This window comes from Dryobates pubescens, chromosome 10 (assembly GCF_014839835.1).
Source record: "Dryobates pubescens isolate bDryPub1 chromosome 10, bDryPub1.pri, whole genome shotgun sequence".
Classification (NCBI taxonomy): domain Eukaryota; kingdom Metazoa; phylum Chordata; class Aves; order Piciformes; family Picidae; genus Dryobates; species Dryobates pubescens.
Window position 1 is genome coordinate 17770363 of NC_071621.1, and position 21757 is coordinate 17792119.

A 21757-nucleotide genomic window follows, 5' to 3' on the forward strand; every position below is an offset into this window, starting at 1 on the left:
GCCCCACCCACTGCATGTCTAGCCCCACCCCCCGAGGGCTTTGCCCCGCCCCAGATGGTGTCCCCCGTCCCCTGCCCGGTCTTGGCCGCTCTCAGTGTCCCCCGGTGCCGCTGTTCGGTGCTGCCGCCCAGGCTGCCCCCCAGGCTGCCCGCGCCCGGAGTCCCGCAGAGTCCCCGGGGCCGTTGCCGGTGCAGTGTAGCAGCAGGCCGACAGGTGGCGCTGTGCGCGCCCGGTGCCCGGGGCGGAGCCCACGCGCCGTCCCGCGCCCGCCGCAGCCGCCGCCCTGCGCCCGCCACCGGAGCGGTGAGAGCCGCTGGCACCGGCATGGGGACGGGAGGGGACGGAGCGGGCAGCTCCTGCACGGCCGGGGCCGGGATAGGGACCAGGATCCGGTTCGGAGGGCTGGCGGCCGGGCCAGGCACCGGTGCAGCGGGGCTGGAGGCGGCCCGGGGCTCAGAACAGAGGAACCGGACCCGGGGGGTGTGGGCAGGGGGCACCCACGGCTGGGGACGGAGTCAGCAGGCGGAGCGGGGCCCTCACGGCCGCGTCCCGAGGACCGGGGCGAGAGGAACCGACCTGGGGCTGCCCGGGGGGGATCGGGTTGGGCATGGGGGCAAGCGGTGCCTCCGGAGGGGTGCCCAGGCCGGGCCCTGGCTGCCCAGGGCAGTAGAGGAGCTCCCCTCCCTGGGGGGAGTCTCCTAAGCCCCGGGGATGCGGTGCGGAGGGGCACGAGTTGGGAACAGGGGCTGGGGACAGAGGGTGGCGGTGACAGCGGTGGCACGGGGGTGCGGGGCGCTGAGTGCCCCTACCCTGGTCCTACCCCGAGCAGCGGGGATGTGAACGAGCCCGGTCTGGGGGCAGTGCGGCCAGGGCCACCCTGCTTCCTGCAGCCGCCCAGCTGGGGGCATTGGAAGTGACAGAGTTTGGAGACCTGGGGGGTCTCAGCTTGTCAGAGAGGAGGAGCCTGGGGGGGTGCCGGTGCTCAGAGGGGGGTGTCTGGGGACCTCGGGAGTCCTGGGTTCTCAGGGGGAGTTTGGGGACCTAGGGATGGGTCCCGGGTTTCAATGAGGGCGAGTTTGGGCACCTCAGATCTCGGTTCGCGATCCTGCCACGGTGCCAAGCCCAGCCGGGGCCGGGCCGCAGCTGGTGGGAGCCTGTCGGGAGGTGCTGCCCCCCCTCAGACCCTGGAGCTGCGGCCGCGGGCTCCGGCTGGGTCCCCCGATAAGCTGGGGGTGCCGGAGCCGCTTCCTGCCGGCTCGGCCGCGAACTTCCCCTGCGGCTGCCAGCCCTGCGCCGTCCCCGGACCGCGCCGTCCCCCGGGGCTGCCCGGGGGGACACCGAGGCTCCCGGCCCCGCACCCGCAGAGCAGAGCGGCCGCGGGGGTCCCGGAAAAGGGGGGACAGAGGCCCAGGGACACCCCCCCCACCGCGTCCTCACTGCCTCCTCCCCGCAGCCCCTCCGCCATGGACGACATCTTCACGCAGTGCCGGGAGGGCAACGCCGTGGCCGTGCGGCTGTGGCTGGACAACACCGAGAACGACCTCAACCAGGGGTGAGCGGCGGCCGGGCGGGGGAGTGCGGGGCCGGGGGTGCTGGACGGGGCCCAGGGCGGCTTCCGCCGCGTCCGTGCCCGGGCAGCGGCTGGGGCTCAGCTCCTCCCGGACGGAGGAAGTTACGGCACCGCCCAGGCACGACGTGTCCGGCGGCCACCGCCTCGGCGGCGGCTCCGTGTGCCCCCACAGCTCAGAGTCCTTCCCATGGCTCAGTGTCCCCTCCCTGGCTCAGTGCTCCCCACCCCGGCTCCCTATGCCCCGCTCCACGGCTCAGTGTCGCCTCCTTGGCTCTGTCCCCGTGGCCACCACTGGCTACCCCCGTGCCCAAGAACCCCCTCAGGGCATGGCAGCGGTGCCCTGGGCCTGAGGCTGTGCCTTGGCCCTGGCTCTTGGGCCCTGCTGGGGGTCGCAGTCACCCCCAGCTGTCCCAGACCAAAGGGGTGCCAGGGGTCTGCAGTGCCGGGGGCAGTGTGGGGAAGTCTGTGGCGCCAGGGATTGGCAGTGCCAGGGGTCTGCCATGCGTGGAGCTGGAGGGGAGCAGGGACACGGTGCCCCCTGCCAGGCCCCAGGCTCCTTTTAAGGCCCCATCAGGCTCCGGCGTCCTCCTCCTCCTCCCCCGTACTTGGCCGGAGGCCGGGGGCCGGGGGCGGGACCTGGCTGCCGCCAGCGCCGCTGGGCCGGGGCTGGGGAGGGGACAGGGATGAGGCCCCCCTGGGGGCAGGGATGTGAATGTCACTCCCCACGGTTCAGTGTCCCCTCCCCGGCTCTGTACCCACCATGGTTCACCATCTCCCTGCCCAGCTCTGGTGGGTGGCTGATGGCAGCCCCCGGGGAGTGTGATGCTGCCTATGGTGCCCCCGGGGGGTGTGACAGTGCCCATGGTGCACCCGGGGCTGCGTGACAGTGCTCCTGGTGCCCCTGGGATGCTATAGTGCCCCCCGGGGGGTGTGACGGTGCCCAATGTGCCCCCGCAGGGATGACCACGGCTTCAGCCCCCTGCACTGGGCATGCCGCGAGGGCCGTGCCAGCGTGGTGGACATGCTGATCATGCGTGGTGCCCGCATCAACGTCATGAACCGTGGTGATGACACCCCCCTGCACCTGGCAGCCAGCCACGGGCACCGCGACATCGTGCAGAAGGTACCCAGCCCCTGCCCTGGGGCACGCCGGGCACAGCCGAGGTGCGGGTGGCAGGGCCCTGCCTGGGCTTGGTGTCCCCGTGCCAGGCTGATGCCCCTATGCCTGGATGAGGTGTGGGCAGCAGGGCTATGCTAGGCTGATGCCCCTGTGCTGGGGTGAGGTGCGGGTGGCAGGGCTGTGCCAGCCTGATGCCCCTGTGCCTGGGTGAGGTGCGGGTGGCAGGGCCGTGCCAGGCTGATGCCCGTGGCCGTGCCAGCTGCTGCAGTTCAAGGCAGACATCAACGCGGTGAACGAGCACGGGAACGCTCCGCTGCACTATGCCTGCTTCTGGGGGCACCAGCAGGTGGCAGAGGTGAGCAGCAGCCCTGGGCACTGCGGGAAGGCACCGCCGGGCACCAGGAGGGCAGTGCTCAGGGCCTTGCTCTCTGTGCCTGCAGGACCTGGTGGGCAGCGGTGCCCTGGTCAGCGTTGCCAACAAGTACGGAGAGACTGCGCTGGACAAGGCCAAGGCACCGCTGCGGGAGGCCCTGCGAGGTGAGCGGTGCCAGCTGCCCCTGCCCACCCTGTGCCCTGATGTCATCCCTCTGCCCCACAGCCACCCTGTACCTCCTGCCCACCCTATGCCCTGCTGTCATCCCTCTGCTGCACAACCAGTCTGTGCCCCCTGCCCACCCTGTGCCCTGCTGTCATCCCTGTGCCCCATAACCAGCCTGTGCCCCCAGCCCAACCTGTGTCCTGCTGAGCCCTGTGCTTAGCACCGGCCCCCCACTGCCACCCTGTGCCCTGCTGCCACCCATGTCCTCTGCTGCCCACCCTGTGCCCCACTGCCAGCCTGTGCCCTGTGCCCCTGCAGAGCGTGCCGAGAAGCTGGGGCAGAGCCTGACCAAGATCCCCTACAAGGACACCTTTTGGAAGGGCACCACCCGCACCCGGCCCAGTAAGGAACAGCTGGCACCAGGGGGGCATGGCAGGGGGCAGTTCAGCTCCCTTGGGGGTCCTGGGCAGGGGGTGGCACTGCCAGTGGCTGTCTGGAGCTGGAAATGTCCTCAAAGAAGGTGGCACTTCGGGGGGCAGGTGTCCCATGGGCACTGTCCTCCCACGGAGGGCATCAGGGGGTTGGTCCAGTGGGCACCAGCTCCATGTCCAGGGGCTGGTCCCTGGCACAACTCCCTCTGCTGCCAGGGAATGGCACCCTTAACAAGCTGGCTGGCATCGACTTCAAGCAGCTGAGCCTCAGCCAGAAGCTCAACGAGAATCAGTCAGGAGAGGTAAGGTTGGGCTGGTGGCAGCAGCGCAGGGTGGCTGCACCCACACTGATGGGCACCCTGTGGTGGGTCCCACATCCCTGTGTGGGTTCCCTGTGCCATGCAGAGCAGGGTGCTGGGTCCATGCCCACTCTCTGTCCTCACCACTCCACCTCCTGAGGCCCTATCGGTGCCCTGGGTGCCCACGGGGCACCCAGAAGGTGCCCTGGGGGTGCCCTGGTGACCTTCTGCCCCGCAGCTGTGGAAGGGGCGCTGGCAGGGCACCGACATCGTCATCAAGATGTTGAAGGTGCGGGACTGGACCACACGCAAGAGCAGAGACTTCAACGAGGAGTACCCCAAGCTGCGGTGAGAGCGCCGGGCACAGGGGGCACAGCCGCAGTGCTGGGGCCAGGGAGAGCCCTGAGCTGGGTCTGGAGGGGGTCAGGAGGTGCTGGGAGAGTGGGGAGGAGGCCTCGGGGCAATGAGATATGGGGAGAATGAGAAAGAGGCTCTGAGTGCATGGGAAGGGCACAGAACAAGGAGGAGGCTCTGAGAGGGTGAAGAGGAGGTCTCAGGATGAGACTCTGAGGAGATGCAGAGGCCCTGAGAGGATGAGGAGGAGGAGGAGGAGGAGGAGGAAGAGGCCCTGGGAAGCTGCAGAGCAGCAGCAGTGCTGAAGGCAGGGGTGAAGGGGGCCAGTGAGCACTACCCTGTGCTCAGAGCTGTGGGCACCAGGGCCATGGGCACCCTCTCATGCTCAGGGCTGTGGGCACTACCCTGTGCTGCCTCCTTCTCTGCCAGGATCTTCTCCCACCCCAATGTGCTGCCCGTGCTGGGGGCCTGCCAGGCGCCCCCCGCACCCCACCCCATCGTGGTCAGCCACTGGATGCCCTTCGGCTCCCTCTACAATGTCCTGCATGAGGGCACCAGTGAGTCTGGGGGCACTGCTCTGGGGGGCACTACCCTGGGCAGCTGCTCCAGGGGCTGCTCAAAGCTCATCTGAAGAGAGAAGGGGGAACAAGAGGATGGGGCCTGACCCCCCTTTAGTGGTGCCCAGGGGCACCAGGAGGTGCCAGCAGGAATAACTTGTTTGGGGTTGAGGCTGCTGGAGACCTGGAGCAGGCTGCCCAGAGAGGTTGGGGAGAGCTTACAACCCCGCCTGGGCATGGTGCCCTTGGCCACACTGCTGGGCATGCCCTGCTGGGGCAGGGGGGTGTTGGGTTGGCCTGGGTGGGCTCCAGGGGTCCCTTCCCACGTGTTCCTGGGGTGGGCTGGGGCTGAGGAGGGTTCTCCAGGCACCACAGCTCCTGTGTGTCACTCCCCTGTGACCCCCTGCCCCTGTGTGCCATGGCCCTGTGCTCCCTACTCCTCTGTGCCACCCCCTATGCCCCCTGCCCTTGTATGACACTCCCCTTTGCCCCCCTGCCCATGTGCCATGCCCTGTCTCCTGCTCCCGTGTGCCCCCTGTGCCCCCTGCTCCCGTGTGCTCCCCGCCCGCAGACTTCGTGGTGGACCAGACGCAGGCGGTGAGGTTCGCGCTGGAGCTGGCTCGGGGCATGGCCTTCCTGCACACCCTGGAGCCGCTCATCCCGCGGCACCACCTCAACAGCCGCAGCGTCATGGTGGGCACCGCCGACCCCGCCCCTGGCCCCACCCCTGCCGCGGCCCCGGGGGGCTGGGGGCGCCCCTGACGACCCTCCCCCCGCAATGTGCGCAGATCGACGAGGACCTGACGGCGAGGATCAGCATGGCCGACGCCAAGTTCTCCTTCCAGTGCCCGGGCAGGATGTATGCCCCGGCCTGGGTGGCACCGGAGGGTGAGTAGTGCCCGCTGCCAGCCCCCCCCCGCTGCCCCCCACTCCCCCCCGCCGCCCCCAGCCCCGCCTGACGGCGGGGTCGCCGCAGCCCTGCAGAAGAAGCCGGAGGAGATCAACCGCCGGTCGGCAGACATGTGGAGCTTCGCCGTGCTGCTGTGGGAGCTGGTGACCCGCGAGGTGCCCTTCGCCGACCTCTCCAACATGGAGATTGGCATGAAGGTGAGGCTGGGCACGGCCAGGGGCACGGGAGGGACCCCCGGGCTCATGGAGCCCAAGCACAGCCCCAGCACCACAGCTCCCGGGCTGGGAGAGCCCTTCAGGGCTGGAGACTCCACCACTGCCCTGGGCAGCCTGCCACAGGCCTGGGCACCCCTCAAGGGGCACCAACTGTTCCTCAGGGCCAAGCTCAACCTCCCCTGCCACAACCTGAGGCCATCTCTTCTTGGCCCAGCCCTCAGGAGCAGCCCTTGAGCCCCAGCTGGCTGCAAGCTGCTCTCAGGGAGCTGCAGAGAGCCACAAGGTCTCCCCTCAGCCTCCTCTGCTGCAGCCTCAACCCCCCCAGCTCCCTCAGCTGCTCCTCACAACTTCTCCACAGCCTTCTCCTCCTTCCCCAGACCCCTCCCCAGCTTCCTTGCCCTGCTCTGGCCCTGCCTCAGCCTTCAAGGTCCTCCTAGCAGGGCGTTGCCCAGCCCAGCTGGGGGCTCCCCAGTGCCCAGCCCAGGGGCACAATCCCTGCCCTGCTCCTGCTGCCCACACCATTGCTGCGCCAGCCCAGGCTGCTGCTGCCCTCCTTGCCCACCTGGGCACGCCCTGGCTCCTCTCCAGCTGCTGGCACCAACCCCCTAGGCTGGGCAGTTCCCAGCATGCAGTCTCTGAGCTCTTGCTGGTTGGTGCCCCCAGGTCTGGGCCTGGCTCTCAGCCTGGCTGAGCTCTGGCTCAGAGCAGCAGGAGGGAGCACAGGCCCCAGGCAGTACCAACTGCAGGTCCCCACTCATGCCCCATGCCCTCTGCAGGTGGCCCTGGAGGGGCTGCGCCCTACCATCCCCCCTGGCATCTCCCCACACATCTGCAAGCTGATGAAGATCTGCATGAACGAGGACCCTGCCAAGCGCCCCAAGTTCGACATGATTGTGCCCATCCTGGAGAAGATGCAGGACAAGTAGGGCACTGCCAGCCCAGCCCTGCTGTCCCCCACCCTGCCCCCCTTCAAGTGCCTTCTCCCCACCCCTGGGGCCACAGCAGCAGCTGCTGCCCCTCGCCCCCGGGGCACACGGTACGGACACACCGCGGGCACGCTGCCACCACGGGCACCCTGCAGGACCATGGGCACGCTGCCCCCAGGGGCACACTGCGGGACCATGGGCACACTGGCACACCGTGGGGACATGGTGGCACCATGGTTACTGTGGGACCACACACTTCCAGACCATGGGCATGCTGCAGGACCACAGGTATGCTGTAGGAGCAGGGCTTGGGCAGTTCCTGTGCCCTCCTGGCAGCCATGGGCAGAGGCCCATGGGACTGTGAGGCCATCCTGGCCCTCCTGCCACCCCATGCCCTGCTGCCGCCACCTGGTCCTACCATGGCCAGTGCCCAGGGCCCCACTCCTGCAGTAGGCAGTGCCCAGGGTCCCAGCTCCACAGCTGGCAGTGCCCAGGGCCCCACTCCTGCTGTGGGCAGTTGCCAGGGCCCTGGTGCCCTGTTGCCCAGCACTCCCCAGCTTCACGCTTCACTTGGCCCCCAGGGCCAGCACCAAAATAAACATTTCTGAACCCAAAGCTGCTGCTGGCATGGGGCAGGGGCAGCCTGGGGAGTGCCTGGCCGGGGGGCACCAAACCCCTCCAGGGCTGGGCAGCAAGAGAGCAGGTGGGACATAGGCTCCCCCCAAGGGACTCCCACTGGGGGAGGCCCAGCACAGACCCCAGGGGGCAGGTCCTGGTAGTCTCAGCTGTGGGGCACAGGAAAGCAGTGACCACTCCACTGCCCCCAGGTGTTTATTGGCACAGGACCCCCTGAAGCCCCCTCCTCAGGAGAAGTAGTGAGGTTTCTTCACGTTGATGCCGTACTCGGCCAGTGCCGGCGTCAGGTCCTCCATGGTCAGGGTGTACTTCTTGTCCTGGGGACACAAGGGGTGGCATCAGCAGAGACACCCTGAGCTGCTGCAGCCCCACAGCACCTCCTGGGGTCGGGATGTGCCCCCTGAGTCCTGCCCAGCTCCCTGCAGCAGCACTTTGGGTCTCAGAAGCTCCCAGGTGCCCTCAGCTGGGCCATGGGCAGGACTGGGCACCAGAGATGCCACCAGCCTCAGGCTCTGCTGCCAACTGGCAGGGCAAAGTACCCCCTGTGCCTGCTCCCCACTGAGGCTTCTGCCCAGACACCAGTGTTGCTGTGTCCCCAGAAGGGCACATAGGACCTGGTGGGCCCTTGGGTGGTTCTCCAGCTCTGGAGATGTTGCAGATGCCACCTGGGCACGTTCCTGGGTGATCTCTGGTGACCCTGCCCAGAGAGGAGCAGCCCCAGGGGGCATCAGTGCCCAAAGAGCTCAAGGGGCTGTGGGGGCAAGGGGCTGGCATCTGCTGAGTGGTGCCAAGGGGCAGCAAGTATCAGCCAGGAGGTACCAGCAGGAGCTGCCCAGAGAGGTTGTGGAGTCTTCTGGGGAGAGCTTCCAATGCCCCCTGGCCATGGTGCCCTTGGGCAAGCTGCTGGGGGTGCCCTGCTGGGGGAGGGGGGTTTAGGTTGGCCTGGGTGGGTTCCAGGGGTCCCTCCCCACCAGACTCTGACAATTCCATGACAGCTTCAGCTGCTGAACCCTGTTCCCACCACGCACGCCCTGCCTACCAGCACCACCCAGCAGGTCCAGCACCCTCGGGGAAGACATTGAGCTGGACACAGCCCCAGGAGGGCACTGCCCAGCCCTGGGAACCCCAGGAGGGCACTGCCGGGCCCCTGGCACCCCCCAGCACCTTGCTCTTGTTGCGGGAGCTGCCTGAGGCGGTGCCCTTCATCTTGCAGTGCTGCAGGGCATCGTTGGCGATGTCGGAGATGAACTTCTGTGCTGCCAGCGAGATCAGGCGGATGCTAGGGAGCAGAGGGCACTTGCTGGGCACAGCTCCCAGCGGCTGCTGCCTCCAGCCCTGCCCCCCATGGGGTACCCACCCCCAGACTCACATTCGGGGGTCCGAGGCCTCGAATCCTGCACGGTTCAGGTAGTATCCAGTGACAGCGTCCGGGATCTGCAGGGACAGAGGCTGGCAGCTGCCACAGGGGCACCCTGCACACCACCCAGCATGACCCCTGCCCTCACAGCAGGGCCACAGGCCACCAAGAGTGGAGAAAGCAAAGATAGGGCCACCAGAGCGGGGGGACAGGGCCACCAGAGCGGGGGGACAGGGCCACCAGAGCGGGGGGACAGGGCAGGCTCCCGGTGCCGGTACCGTGGGGGTGTAATCCTCCAGCTGTAGCAGGAAATCCACCAGCGGCGTGGAGGACACCACCGGCTTCACGTCGCCGTTGGCCGCGCTGGGCGGCACGTAGACGCCGTTGGACATCGATCCTTCGGTAGGAGCCGCCGCCACTGCCGCCGAGACCGGCACTGCGGGCACCGGGGCTCAGCGGGCGGCACAGCACCGGCCCGGGGCCCGCTCCGGGCTGTGCACCCCGAGGAAGCCCTCGGGCACAGGGCTCAGCCTCCGAACCCCACGGGACCCGCCACGGGCGCCGGTATCGTCCTCCACCCCCCACCTACCACCGCTCTCCGCCCCCCGGGAGCCGGTCCCGTCCACCAGCCCCCCCCCATCCCCGGGAGCCGGTCCTGTCCTCCAGCCCCCCATCCCAGACCCCGGGAGCGGGTCCCATCCTCTAGCCCCGCCATCCCGGACCCCGGGAGCCGGTTCCAGTCTCCGATCCCCCCACCCCACAAGTCCGTCCCGTTCTCCGGTACTTGCACCCCGCCCATCACAGACACCCCCGTGCACGATTCCCGTCCTGCCGGACTACCACGGCTCTCTGCCGGTCCTCCCGCCCCGTCCCTTTCCCCGACGCTCACCGGGCCCCCTCCCGCCGGCCGCTCCACCCTCGGTTCCCCGCGCCACGGCGCCCACCGCGCCCGGGGCGGCCCCGGTACCGGCACTGCCGAGGGCGGCGGGGCTGGGCTTGCTGTCGGCGGCCGCGGCGGAGGCGGGCGGCGCGGGGGCGGCCGAAGGGGCCGCGGGAGCCGGATCGGCCTCGGCGCTGCCGCTCATGGCCAGCCGCCGCCTGCTCCGCGCCTGCGCACGGCGCGCCGCGCCATTAGCTGTGCCACCCGGCCCGCTTCACGCCATTGGCTGCGCTGCCCACCTCGCTCCGCCCTCTCGCCGCGCCGCGCCGTTGGCTCCGCCACCCAGCCCGTTTCACCCCATTGGTGCACTGCCCACCTCGCCCCGCCCTTCCCCCCGCGGCCCAGCGCGCCCGCTGGTGGCGCGAGCGATGCACAGGAGGAGCGCCGGCGCCAGCGGCTTTATTGGCCCCGGAGCCCCGCTGTCCCCACGTCCCCGTGTCTTCCTGTCTCGCGTTCCGGTGTCTGTCTGGTATCCCCACGTCCCGATGTCTGTCCCGTGTCCCGGTGTCCGTCTCGGTGTCCTGTGTCACGGCGGAAGCAGCGCCCGTAGCAGCTCGGGGAAGTTGGGGGTGCCCCAGCCGGTGACCGGGTCCCAGCCGGGGCTGGCGCAGAAGCCCTGGCCCTGCACGGCACCGTCCAGGCAGGACAGGTGGCAGCCTTGCGTCACCTGCAAGACCGGGCATCAGCGGGGGAACCGGGGGGATCCCCGCAACGGGACCCTCACAACGGGGACCCCTGGCCGCACGTGCCCGGGGACACCCACCCCCGCCCAAAGCAGAACAGGGATCCCCGGAATTCCCCCTGGAACCCCGCAGTGGGACCTACCAAGAACACCCTCTAGGGCCACCCTCGAGACCCGCAGCAGGACCGGGATCCCCGGGACCACCCCCGTAACAGGCCAGGGATTCCGGGAACGCCCTCTAAGACCCCCACGGGACACGGACTCCGGGAACGTCTCCTAGGAGATCCCACACACACCACGGCCCCCAGAGGAAGCCCCGGGACACCACCACCGCCTATAGCTCGAGGGACCCCAGGGCAGCAGCGGTTCCACCTCGAGACTGCACCCCCAGCACAGTACCAGTGCCCCCAGACCCCCCACGAGTGCACGGGGAACCCTCCCCATGCATCACCACCTCCTCAAGGGCAGCAGGTTCCCCCCGCTCCAACACCCACGGGTGCCAACCCAGGTGCCCCAGCTCCCCCCTCCCCACTCCCGCAGCCCCCCGTCCCGCTCACGTCGCGGAGGGCGGCGCCGTGGCCGCTCTCCTGCAGCCGGTAGAGCGCGGGGTTGAGGAAGCCGAGGGGGGGCAGCCCCCGCTGCAGCCGCCGGTCGTTGATCAGCGCCACCATGCCCCCCACCACCGGCGTGGACGCCTGCGGGCACAGAGGGCACTCAGCCAAGGCGCAGGTGGCCGTTTGGCCAGCGGAGGGTGCCCACGGCGCCCACTCACCGAGGTGCCCGACACCCAGGGCAGGGGGATGCGGTTGGTCACCACCCAGTAGTTGTCAGAGAGCGCTGCCAGGTCGGGGTAGGCTCTGCCACTGCCGTTGAAGTAGGAGCTGGGGGGCAGCTTGGGCGCCTGGCGCAGGAACCGACCGACTGCTGCCGCCTGCGGGGGGTGGCATCAGCAGGGCACCTTGGCACCGCAGCTCCTGTGCCCCTTGCGCCCACCAAGCTCAGGGTGAGCAGCAGCACCCTGGCACTGTGCCCCCTGTGCCCACCGAGCTCAGGAAGAGCAGGACACTGGCATCTCACCTTCCATGCCCTCTGCCCCAGGGCTGCCCATGCCCCCCACAGCCCAGTGCCACCCTGCCCCAGGGCTGCCCATGTGCCCCACAGCCCCCAGCCCTGGTTGCAGCCCCCCAGCCCCAGATGGAGCTCAGCTCTGGCCAGACCCCAAACCCAGCTTCAGCCCCCAGCCCCCCCAACTGCAGCCCCCAGCCCCATGCAGAGTGCCCTGGCCCCAGGCAGAGCCGCCCAGGGTGCCCACCTGGTAGCTGGGCATGGGGAAGACATTGCTGAAGCCTCCTCCGCTGATGTAGTCGCTCACCTCGGTGGTCACCAGGAAGGGGTTCTTGAAGGAGGTGCCCCCCACTGTGGTGACGTAGGGGCTGGGGGCACAGGGGGGCACACAATGGTGGGAGAGTCCTGGGAAGCACCCCATGCAGAAGCCCCCTCCCCAGCAGCTGCACAGTGCCCCCAGTGCCAGCATCCCCATGCACTAGCAGGGGGCACTGATGGGTGCCCAGAGGAGTTCAGAAGCAGCTGGAGGCAGCAGCCAGGCAAGGCCCAGGGGTCACAGTGCCCCCGGGAGCTATGGTGCCCCTGAGCAGTGCCCTTTGCCCAGGGGTCACCCCCACCCTACCTGGAGGCTGGGAAGCTGGGCCGGAAAGTGTGGTTGCCACCAGAGACCCTCCTGCAGCCAGCGCCATCGTCACCTGTGCCAGGGCATGGGGTGGTCACCGTGCCCGGGCTGCCCTGTGCCCAGCTGCCAGCCAGCTACCTCGTGCCCAGCTGCTACCCTGGCTGGTCCTGTCCCCAGCTGCCACCCTGACTGCCTCATCCCAAGCTGCCACCCAACTGCCCAGTGCCCAGCTGCCACCCTGACTGCCCCATCCTGAGCTGCCACCGGACTGCCCTGTACCCAGCTGCCACCCTGACTGGTCCTGTCCCCAGCTGCCACCCAACTGCCCTGTCCCAAGCTGCCACCCAACTATCCAGTGCCCAGCTGCCACCCTGACTGCCCCGTCCTGAGCTGCCACCGGACTGCCCTGTACCCAGCTGTCACCCTGGCTGGTCCTGTCCCCAGCTGCCACCCAACTGCCCCGTGCCCAGCTGCCCCCTAGTGGCGGTGCCCAGTGCCCGTGGGCAGGGCGCACCTGATGCGAAGAGCACGGAGAGGCCGCGGGCAGCTGCCTTCATCAGCTCTGCGTTGACCCTGTGCAGGTAGGGCAGGGAGAGGCTGTCCTCATCGTCCCCATAGCTGACGGAGTGCACCCAGGGCACCCAGCTCATGTTGCTCAGCAGCACCAGCCAGGCCAGGAAGGGCTCCTGGCTCTCGTGCCTCCCTGCAGAGCACCAAGGGGTTGAGGGGCCTGGGGGCACTTTGACGGTGCGGGAGGCCCCCCGGCCCCTGCCCACAGCAGAGCCCTGGCACGGCAGGTTGGCATCGTGGGACCTGCAGGGGCATCAACTCCAGCCCTCACTCCAGCACCACCATGGCACCAAACCAGGTCCCAGGGGCCATGCCCGCAGGGTTCTGGAGCTCTTCAAGGGATGGGCACTCCACCACCAACCTGGGCGGCCTGTGCCAGGCCTGACAACTCTGGCAGGGAAGAAACTGTTCCTGTCCAACCCAAACCTGCCCTGGCACAACCTGAAGCCATCTCCTCTTGGCCCAGCACTCAGGAGCAGCCCTTGAGCCCCAGCTGGCTGCAAGCTGCTCTCAGGGAGCTGCAGAGAGCCACAAGGTCTCCCCTCAGCCTCCTCTGCTGCAGCCTCAACCCCCCCAGCTCCCTCAGCTGCTCCTCACAACTTCTCCTTCCTTTTCCTTCTCCTCTCCATCTCTTCTCCTTCCTTCTCCTCTTCTCTTTCCCTTCTCCTTCCCTCTGCTGACCCAGCTCCTGCCCGCAGCAGATCCCTGGCACACCTGGCTGGGGAGAGTCCCATAAGCTCTGCCCCAGGGAGGCCACAGCTGCAGTGCTGGTGCCAGGGCTGGGCTGCACAGTTCAGAGACTGGAAGCTGCCGGGGAGAGCCCAGGGGAGGCTGGGGAGCGGATGAGGGGCCTGGAGCAGCTCTGTGAGGAGCAGCCCCAGAGGGGATCTGAGCAATGCTCAGCAAGAGCTCAAGGAGCTGTAGGGGGCAAGAGGCTGGGGCTGGCATCTGCTGAGGGGTGCCCAGGGGAAAGGGGCACCAAGTGGCAGCCAGGAGGTGCCAGCAGGAGCAACTTGTTTAGGGTGAGGTTGCTGGAGGTCTGGAGCAGGCTGCCCAGAGAGGTTGTGGAGTCTCCCCTCCAGCCACGGTGTCCCCAGATGACTCAGCTGCCCACACTACCCTCACCCAGCCCCACACCCTTGTGCCCAAGGGCAGGAGGAGGTGGCAGCAGGGCAGGGCTGTCCCTGTTGGGTGTCATCTCCTGCTCAGCTGGTTCCCAATCTGGGGCAGGTGGCACTGGGTCCTGCAGCACCACCCCCATGCTGGGGCAGATGTTTTGCATCCTGGGGTTCCAGAGGTGCCTCTCTCTGCTCCCTTCCGCTGCAGCTTGGAGCCAGAGGGAGCCTCAGCCCCAGAGCAGGAGAAACACCAAAGCAGCCTTGGGCTGGTGACAAGAGGAGATGGCCTCAGGTTGTGCCAGGAGAGGTTGAGCTTGGCCCTGAGGAACAATTTGTGCCCCCTGAGGGGTGCCCAGGCCTGGTCCAGGCTGCCCAGGGCAGTGGTGGAGTCCCCAGCCCTGGAGCGGTTCCCAAGCGCTGAAGCTGTGGTGCTGAGGGCCATGGGGGGGTGGTGCTGGGGGCAGGGTTGGGGCCATGCTTGGCTTCCACCTGACCTTCAAGGTCTCATCCAGGCCAAACAGCTTCTGGACAGCTCTGCAGTGCCCACGTGAGGTGTGGCAGTGCCCACCACAAGGCACTCTGGGTGCTGGCAAGCTCAGAGGCCCAAAGCAGGGGAGGGAGGCCCGGGGCAGGGCACAGGGGAGGTGAGGGGGGCACAGGGCCTTACCTGCGTTGCTGAAGACCCAGGTGGAGATGTTGGCTCCTGTGCTCATGATGTACTCCACGTCCAGGCTGGCCTCCAGCCCGGCCTTGCCCCGGCCCTGGTGCCCGACCACACGGTCGACCTGCGTGCGGTGAGCGAAGCCGCGGCCGAAGAGCTGCATGAACTCTGCCAGGTCAGCCTGGTGGAAGTACTGCTCCAGGAACTGGGCACGGGGTGGCAGCAACAGAGGGGCACAGGGCACACAGTGGGGCACAGGAACAGAGAGAGACACATATTACTTGTTGGCTCCTGGAGAGCCACGGCCAGCTCTTGGCTAACCAAGGCCAGCTCCTGGCTATCCAGTGCCAGTCCTTGGCTGCTGGCTAACCAGTGCTAGCTCCTGACTAACCAATGCCAGCTCCTGGCTAACCAGTGCCAGCCCTTGGCTCCTGGCTAACCAATGCCAGCTCTCAGTGCTGGCACACAAAAGTCCACTATAGGGCTGTGGCAGAGCCACTGCCAGCAGCCAGGGAGGAGCAGCAGGGGCAGGGCAGCATGGGCAGTACCTGGGCACAGGCCTGGCTGTTGTTGGGCAGCTGCCCCACGTCGGTGGCACTCAGGTTGTATCTCTGCCGCAGCACCGCTGGGGTCACGCCCAGGTGGAAGCTGCCCTGGCGCCGCTGCCCTGCGTCCTGCCCGGCCCAGGCTCGTGCCACCTCCTTCCGCTCCGCCGGGAACCGGTGCAGGCCTCCCACTGCCGGGCACACAGCAGGGACATGGCACAGGCCGGGATCCAGAGCTCAGGGAGGAGGCATCGCTGCCCCCTGGACACCCCTTCACCAGCTGCACCCAGGCCAGGGCCAGGGGAGGGCCACAGCCATGCTGGGAGGGCTGGAAGGGCTCTGCTGGGTCCCCAGGCTGGCACAGCTGGGGGTGCCCAGGCTGGAGAAGGGCTCCAGGGACACCTCCTGGTGGCCTGGCAGGGCTGGAAGGGGCCCAGGAGCAAGCTGGAGCCAGGCTCTGGAGCAGGAGCTGTGGGGCCAGGCCCAAGGGGGATGGTTTGGAGCTCCAGGAGGAAGCCTCAGGGCAGAGGGATGGGAGAAGGCTAGGGAGAGCCTGGCCCAGGGTGCCCAGGGAGGGGGGGAGCTGCCCCCTGGCTGGCAGCAGCCCAGGGCAGGGTGTTTGGGGCTCTGAGCTCTGCTTGGGGCTGTGCCTGCTGGCTGCAGGGCTGGAACCGGGTGCCCTTGGAAAGTCCTTTCCCACCCAAGCCCTGCCAAAGCTGACCTGGGGCAGTGCCAGGGATGGGATACTGACACCACCTGCAGGAAGCTCCTCAGGGAGCTGAGGGGCAGCCAGGACCATGTCTGAAACCTCCCTCTGTCCCCTGGGGCCCAGCAGCCTGCCCCTGTGGGGCCATACCGAAGTCCAGGTGCGGTGCCAGCTCCTCAGGCACGGTGTAGGGCACTGGGGAGCGCACGGCACTGAGCTGCCCCTTCACATAGCGCTGGAAGCGGGCACCGGGCAGCAGCCGCTCGGCCGTGCTGCAGTGTGGGCACAGCCACCACGGGCAGGCATCAGAGCATGGCTCCTACCTGACACTGCCCCAGCCCTGCCACTGTGCCCTGCCTGCCACCATCCCCTGCCTGACATTGTCCCCAGCCCTGCCACTGTGCCCTGCCTGCCACCATCCCCTGCCTGCCACTGTCCCCAGCCCTGCCACTGTGCCCTGCCTGCTCAGCAGCACCTTGTGTGCCACCATCCCCAACCCTGCCACCACCCTATGTGCTTCCAGGGCAGCTGGGGGTGATCTCGGCATCCCCCCAGGCACAGAGACTCTCCCAGCCCAGCCTCCCCCAGTCCTCCCAGCCAGAGCCCTGGCACCGCAGGGGCCCCTCCAGCTCTGTGCCCAATTCCCCATGGGGCCTCCACGGCCCTGCAGAGAGACAGGGCAGGGGTAGGGCTGGCACAGGCTCCTCATGGATTCCTGGCTCCCAGCACCCCGGGACACTGGCTGGGACTCCCCCACAATGGGGATGGGCAAAGCAGCAGCCAGAAGACCACAGCCCTGGCAGAAACATGGCTCCCCTGGCACCTTGCCCCTCATGCCCTCCCGCCCCTCACTCTCAGGATGTGCTGCAGCATCCCGGGGATGGGGAAGCTTCAGCAGCCAGGGTGGGCTCTGTCAGCCCAGCCGTGCCCAGGGCTCACCTGGCTGGCATGTGGCACTCCAGGAAGTCCAGGGTGGTGACACTGTGGCACTGCTCCACGCCATGGCCCCGCAGCCACTTCAGCACCGTCAGCAGCGTGCCTGGGGAGGGCTGCACCAGGTCCCGCAGCTGCTCCAGCGTCAGGAACTTGCCTGCCAGGGCACCAGGCTCAGGGCACTAGGCGAGGGGCAGCCTGGTGGTGCCACCCACCGGGGCAGAGGGGGCTGGGGGGGGGCAGGGCCATTACCATATTGTGGTGAGCGGGGGTCTGAGATGGCATCAACGAGCTGTGCCAGGCGCCCCAGGCCACGCTGGCGCAGGGCGAAGGTCAGCTGCAGGTTCTGCCCAGGGCTCACGGCGCCCACATGGCTCCAGCCGGGGGGCACCCTGCAGGCAGCCTGTCAGTGGGGGCCAGTGCCACATCCCACTGACCCCCACGGGTGCCAGGGCCCTGTCCCAACCCACTGACCCCAGCAGGTGCCATGCTTGGAACCATCCCACTGATGCCCATGGGTGCCAGTACCCAGTTCTGTCCTGCTGACCCCGGTGGGTGCCATGCCTGGTCCCATTCTGACAGCCCCAGTGGGTATCATGCCCACTCCTATCCCACTGACCTCAGTGAGTGCCAGAGCCTCATCTCACCCCACCAGCCCCGGCGGGTGCCATGCCAGCTGGCATGCCCAGTCCCATCCCACCAACACCCGTGGGTGCCGTGCCCAGAGCCGGTACCCACCGGAAGGGCTGGTCCTCCTCCAGGCCCCTGGCACAGCTCCAGGCCACCGCACACAGCACCAGCAGGGCAGGGACCCCCCGACACCTGAGGCGGGGGTCAGAGCACGGCGGCCACCGGCATGGCACCAGTGCCACGGTACCTCCCGAGCCCCATCGCCGCGGTCCGGGTAGTGCCGCCCGAGCCCCCCGGCCCGCCGTGTGCCGCCCCGGTCCCCGTCACCGCGGGCCAAGGAGCCCCTCCCGCTCCCTTCCTCCCGGTCCCCTCGGTACTCGCTCCCCGCGCTGCCGCCGGGTCCCTGCCACCCCGGATCTCCCCGGGCTCCCCTGTCACCCCCGGTCCCCGTTACGCCTGGCCAGGGGAGCCCCGCCTGACCTCACCTGACCCCGCGGTTCCCCTGGCGCCCCCGGTTCCCGGTCCCCCCGTTACCCCTCGTACTCCCCGCTGCCTCTCATCGCTGCCGGTCCCCCCGTTACCCACAGGTGCCCCTCGGTACCGCCCGGTGCCCACCGGCACGCCCGGTGCCTCCTTTACTCCCCGGCACCCCCACTCCCCCGGTGCCCCCCACTGCCCTCCGTTACCCCGGGGCCATGCCGCCGCCTCCCGCCGCAGCGCCCCGGTCACGTGCTCGGGAGCACGAGCCCCAGTCACGTGAGGGGGGTGCGGTCACGTGATGGGCGGTGTCCCGGTCCTGCCAATCCCCGGCGACCACCGGGACCGGGAACGCTCCGGGGGCGCAGAGCGTCGGGGCTGTGTCTGCAGCGCTGGCGGAGGGCACGGAGCGCGGCCGGTGTCCGCCGGTCGCTGCGCCACTCGCTCCCGGGACCGCGCTGCTGCCACATCTGGGCCGGGCTCCGGGCTCGCTCCCGGTCCAGGTCTCGGTGGCGCCGTTTGATGCAGGCCCGGGGAGGCTGTGCGCGGTCCCGATTCCGGTCCTGGTCCCTTCCTCCGGAGCGCTGAGCCCGGCCCGGGGCTGCAGCCGGTGCCGAGAGTCCGTGCGGGGACTGCGCCGGGACCGGCAGCGGATGGGGGTAGCCGTGGGGTAGGTTTGGCTTGGGAGAGATCCCAGGAGAGACCCTGGCAGTGCCTGGGCACCAACAACCCATGGTCCTCAGGGTCCCCTCCAGGGCTGGGGACTCCACCACTGCCCTGGGCAGCCTGCCACAGGCCTGGGCACCCCTCAAGAGGCACAAATTGGTCCTCAGGGCTAAGCTCAACCTCCCCTGCCACAACCTGAGGCCATCTCGTCCTGGCACAGCCCTCAGGAGCAGCCCTTGAGCCCCAGCTGGCTGCAAGCTGCTCTCAGGGAGCTGCAGAGAGCCACAAGGTCTCCCCTCAGCCTCTTCTGCTGCAGCCTCAACCCCCCCAGGGCCCTCAGCTGCTCCTCACAACTTCTCCACAGCCTTCTCACAGTACCTTAGAGGTTGGAAGGGACCTTCAGAGATCATCCAGTCCAACCCCCTACCAGAGCAGCATCCCCAGGGTAGTCTCCATGGGATTGCATCCAGGTGGGAGTTGAAAGACTCCAGAGAAGGAGGCTCCACAACCTCTCTGGGCAGCCTGCTTTAGGGCTCTCTCACCCTCACTGTAAGGAAGTTTCTCCTCATGTTGAAGTGAAACCTTCTCTGTTCCAGTTTGAACCTATTGTTTCTTGTCTTATGATTGTGCACCACCAAGAAGAGCTTGGCCCCCTCCCCTTGCCCCCACCTCTCAGATATTGGTAGACATTGATCAGATCCCCTCTCAAGTCTCCTCTCCAGACTGAGCAGCCTCAGGGCTCTCAGTCTCTCTCCAAAGGGGAGTTGCTCAAGTCCCCAAATCATCCTCGTGGCTCTCCCTTGGACTCTCTCCAGAAGGTCTCTGTCTCTCTTGGACTGGGGAGCACAGAACTGAATACACTGTTGCTGATCCAGGCCAGGCTGCTGGTGCCCTTCTTGCCCACCTGGGCACCCCCTGGCTCCTCTCCAGCCACTGGCTGCAGGTCCCCAGGTCCTTTCCCATCAGGCAGTTTCCAACTTTTCCCCAGCCTGGAGTCTCCAGGGGGCTGCTGGAGCCTGACTCCAGGAAGCACCTGAAGGTCAGAGCCCCTGGTGGGGTCTGCTCCCCTGTGCCCACCCCAGGGCTCTGGGCAAGGAGCCTTAGGAGGGGCTGCAGCCAGGGATGCCCAGGCTGTCCCCTCTGCAGAGGTTGGGCATCGCCAGTTGTGGTGGGTTTAGGCTACGCCTTTAGAATCTAGCTGCAGATTTCGAGCAGGAAAGTAGAAAAACAGAAATAAATCACTGCTGGGTGTAAAAAGGAAAACAAAAGATTATTCTAAACAAATTCATTAGATGAATGTCTGGGATAAGAGAAGCTGTACCATAACAATTCCTTCCCATTCCCATTCCTTCTTCTCTTCTGATCTGTGCTGTTCTGCTTTGCTCGGGAGAGATAACGTGCTTCTGGCTGGCCTTGGAGAAGTCTAACCCACTGCTTTTCTCTCTCTGCTCCTCTCTCTTGGGACAGGGGGATTGAGGTTGGGGGACAGTGGAACAGCTCTCCCTGGTCTTTTGACCAGGGGGGTCGTGTTGTTTGCTAGTTGTAAACCCCTGTACACCGTTGTAAGTCCTGTGGATTCTGTGCAGGTTGATGGCATTCCACTGCAGAGCGTTGTTTCTGCTTGTAAACACAGCTTCATCTGCTTGTAAACACAGCTTCATCTGCTTGTAAACACAGCTTCATCTGCTTCTGAGTTAGCCTGGCTGAAGTTAATGCTGGGGGGAAACTTCAACCCACCAAACCAGTGGGTCCAGAAGAGCCAGGAGGTGTGGGGCTGGTGGCAGAGCAGAGCTGCATACTCTGGGCGTCCCAGGCCCTCCTGGGGAGGTCCCAGCAGCAGCTCAAGGCATCAACAAAGGTGTTGGGCATCAACAAAGGGGTGTTGAGACATCACCAAAGAGGTGTTGGACGCCACCAAAGAGGTGTTGTGACACCACCAGAGGTATTGAGACACCACCAGAGGTGTTTGGCACCACCAAAGAGGTGTTTAGACACCACCTCCAAGGGCTCAGGTTGTGGCAGGGTGAAGGTGCAGGGCTGGGGCTGTGCCACTGTTCTCCCTCCTGCTCACAGGCAGTTCCAGCTGTGCCAGGGGCAGAGGTGCCCTGTGCTCAGGTGGGCAGTGCCCACTGCAGACCCCTGGCCCTGCTCCCTTTGTGTGAAGAGAGGCAGCCAGGAGACCTGGTGAGGCTGAGACAGCATCTCCTGCTCACCAAACACCACCCAGCAGCTACAGGAGGCTGGACCTCACCTGTGCTCCTCAAGCTCAGCCAAGCACTGCTCTGGGTTCCACTTGCTTCCCTGGGGCAAGTTCGTAGAGTCATGGAATGGTTGTGCTTGGAGGAGACCTCTAGGACCATGGAATCCAAGCATGGCCCCAGCACTGCCCCAGCACTGCCCCAGCACCACCACCCCATGGCCCTCAGCACCACAGCTCCAGGGCTGGGGACTCCACCACTGCCCTGGGCAGCCTGGGCCAGGCCTGGACAACCCTCAAGGGGCACAAATTGTTCCTCAGCCTGTCCTGGCACAACCTGAGGCCATCTCCTCTTGGCCCAGCACTCAGGAGCAGACCTTGCCCCCCAGATGGCTCATAAGGGTTCAGAGCTCTGGAGCAGGCAGCCCAGAGAGGTTGTGGAGTCTCCTTCTGTGGAGAGCTTCCAACTTCCCCTGGCCATGGTGCCCCTGGGCAAGCTGCTGTGGGTGTCCTGCTGGAGCAGGGGGGTTGGCTGGGTGGGCTCCAGGGGTCCCTTCCAGCCCCTCCATGCTGGTGGAAAGAGTGGGGCAGCACAGGGGCACCTGTGGGGCCCTGCCGGCCCGAGGATGAGCAGAGCAGAGCAGGGCAAAGCATTGGGCCCTGCTCCCATACCATGTCTGGCTGTTCTCACTCTGCTCCACCATGCTCCCAGCCCTTGCTGCTTCCTGTGTCCCACCCCGCAGCCCTGTCCCACCACGCGTGGATACCCCACCCCTGCTGCAGCTCTTGATCCCAATCCCACCCTCTGCTCCTGATCCCAATCCCACCCTCTGCTCCTGCTCCCGATCCCACCCCTTGCTCCTGATCCCAATCCCACCTCCTGATCCCGATCCCACCGCCTGCTCGTGCTCCTGATCCCAATCCCACTGTCCTGCCCCTGCTCCAGTCCTCCCTCCAGCCTCCACAGCTCCAACCCAGCCCCTCCAGCTCCCTCCCGGAGGCCCCCGGCGTGGCTCGGCAGGGCTCGGGGGG

The 21757-nt window shown here is 67.4% G+C and overlaps 3 protein-coding genes across 6 annotated transcripts; 1 reads left to right on the top strand and 2 right to left on the bottom strand.

Moving 5' to 3' along the window:
- Nucleotides 1-234: 234 nt before the first annotated feature.
- ILK (integrin linked kinase) lies at nucleotides 235-7161 on the top strand. The gene is made up of 13 exons (XM_054164572.1): nucleotides 235-303; nucleotides 1454-1552; nucleotides 2528-2693; nucleotides 2950-3045; nucleotides 3131-3227; nucleotides 3547-3630; nucleotides 3876-3961; nucleotides 4197-4306; nucleotides 4742-4869; nucleotides 5441-5562; nucleotides 5658-5757; nucleotides 5846-5976; nucleotides 6771-7161. Exons 2-13 carry the CDS (start codon nucleotides 1464-1466, stop codon nucleotides 6918-6920), a joined length of 1359 nt encoding a protein of 452 aa, XP_054020547.1. The 5' UTR covers nucleotides 235-303; nucleotides 1454-1463; the 3' UTR covers nucleotides 6921-7161.
- Nucleotides 7162-7733: 572 nt separating this feature from the next.
- TAF10 (TATA-box binding protein associated factor 10) lies at nucleotides 7734-10070 on the bottom strand. Of its 2 annotated transcripts, none has more exons than XM_054164573.1 (5): nucleotides 9803-10070; nucleotides 9192-9349; nucleotides 8926-8990; nucleotides 8721-8835; nucleotides 7734-7873 (listed from the first exon to the last, which is right to left on the bottom strand). In XM_054164573.1, exons 1-5 carry the CDS (start codon nucleotides 9996-9998, stop codon nucleotides 7784-7786), a joined length of 624 nt encoding a protein of 207 aa, XP_054020548.1. In that variant the 5' UTR covers nucleotides 9999-10070; the 3' UTR covers nucleotides 7734-7783. The 2 variants fall into 2 exon arrangements, with proteins under 2 accessions (XP_054020548.1, XP_054020549.1); XM_054164574.1 differs by having other exon boundaries at nucleotides 9881-10069.
- Nucleotides 10071-10344: 274 nt separating this feature from the next.
- TPP1 (tripeptidyl peptidase 1) lies at nucleotides 10345-18103 on the bottom strand. 3 transcript variants are annotated; one of them, XM_054164571.1, is made up of 13 exons: nucleotides 18072-18103; nucleotides 17494-17577; nucleotides 17008-17147; nucleotides 16762-16912; nucleotides 15973-16094; nucleotides 15120-15307; nucleotides 14578-14776; nucleotides 12737-12925; nucleotides 12223-12295; nucleotides 11848-11968; nucleotides 11308-11466; nucleotides 11093-11230; nucleotides 10345-10520 (listed from the first exon to the last, which is right to left on the bottom strand). In XM_054164571.1, the coding sequence occupies exons 1-13, from the start codon at nucleotides 18080-18082 to the stop codon at nucleotides 10380-10382; spliced, it is 1716 nt and encodes a 571-aa protein (XP_054020546.1). In that variant the 5' UTR covers nucleotides 18083-18103; the 3' UTR covers nucleotides 10345-10379. The 3 variants fall into 3 exon arrangements, with proteins under 3 accessions (XP_054020546.1, XP_054020544.1, XP_054020545.1); XM_054164569.1 differs by lacking the exon at nucleotides 11308-11466; XM_054164570.1 differs by lacking the exons at nucleotides 11308-11466; nucleotides 17494-17577.
- Between the last annotated feature and the right edge of the window lie 3654 nt (nucleotides 18104-21757).

What these genes read in the sequence shown, in the direction of transcription:
- TPP1 (XM_054164571.1), bottom strand. An exon ending in TCCCCATGCCCAGCTACCAG is followed by an intron (nt 11,467 to 11,847) that starts GTGGGCACCCTG and finishes CACCCCCCGCAG; the next exon opens with GCGGCAGCAGTCGGTCGGTT. An exon ending in ACGGCGCCGCCCTCCGCGAC is followed by an intron (nt 10,521 to 11,092) that starts GTGAGCGGGACG and finishes CCGGTCTTGCAG; the next exon opens with GTGACGCAAGGCTGCCACCT.
- ILK (XM_054164572.1), top strand. Translation starts at nt 1,464, where the DNA reads ATGGACGACATCTTCACGCAGTGCCGGGAGGGCAACGCCGTGGCCGTG. An exon ending in ACCGCGACATCGTGCAGAAG is followed by an intron (nt 2,694 to 2,949) that starts GTACCCAGCCCC and finishes TGGCCGTGCCAG; the next exon opens with CTGCTGCAGTTCAAGGCAGA. An exon ending in GGCCTGGGTGGCACCGGAGG is followed by an intron (nt 5,758 to 5,845) that starts GTGAGTAGTGCC and finishes GGGTCGCCGCAG; the next exon opens with CCCTGCAGAAGAAGCCGGAG.
- TAF10 (XM_054164573.1), bottom strand. Translation starts at nt 9,998, where the DNA reads ATGAGCGGCAGCGCCGAGGCCGATCCGGCTCCCGCGGCCCCTTCGGCC. An exon ending in GGCCGGCGGGAGGGGGCCCG is followed by an intron (nt 9,350 to 9,802) that starts GTGAGCGTCGGG and finishes CGGTGCCCGCAG; the next exon opens with TGCCGGTCTCGGCGGCAGTG. An exon ending in GAGGCCTCGGACCCCCGAAT is followed by an intron (nt 8,836 to 8,925) that starts GTGAGTCTGGGG and finishes TCTGCTCCCTAG; the next exon opens with CATCCGCCTGATCTCGCTGG.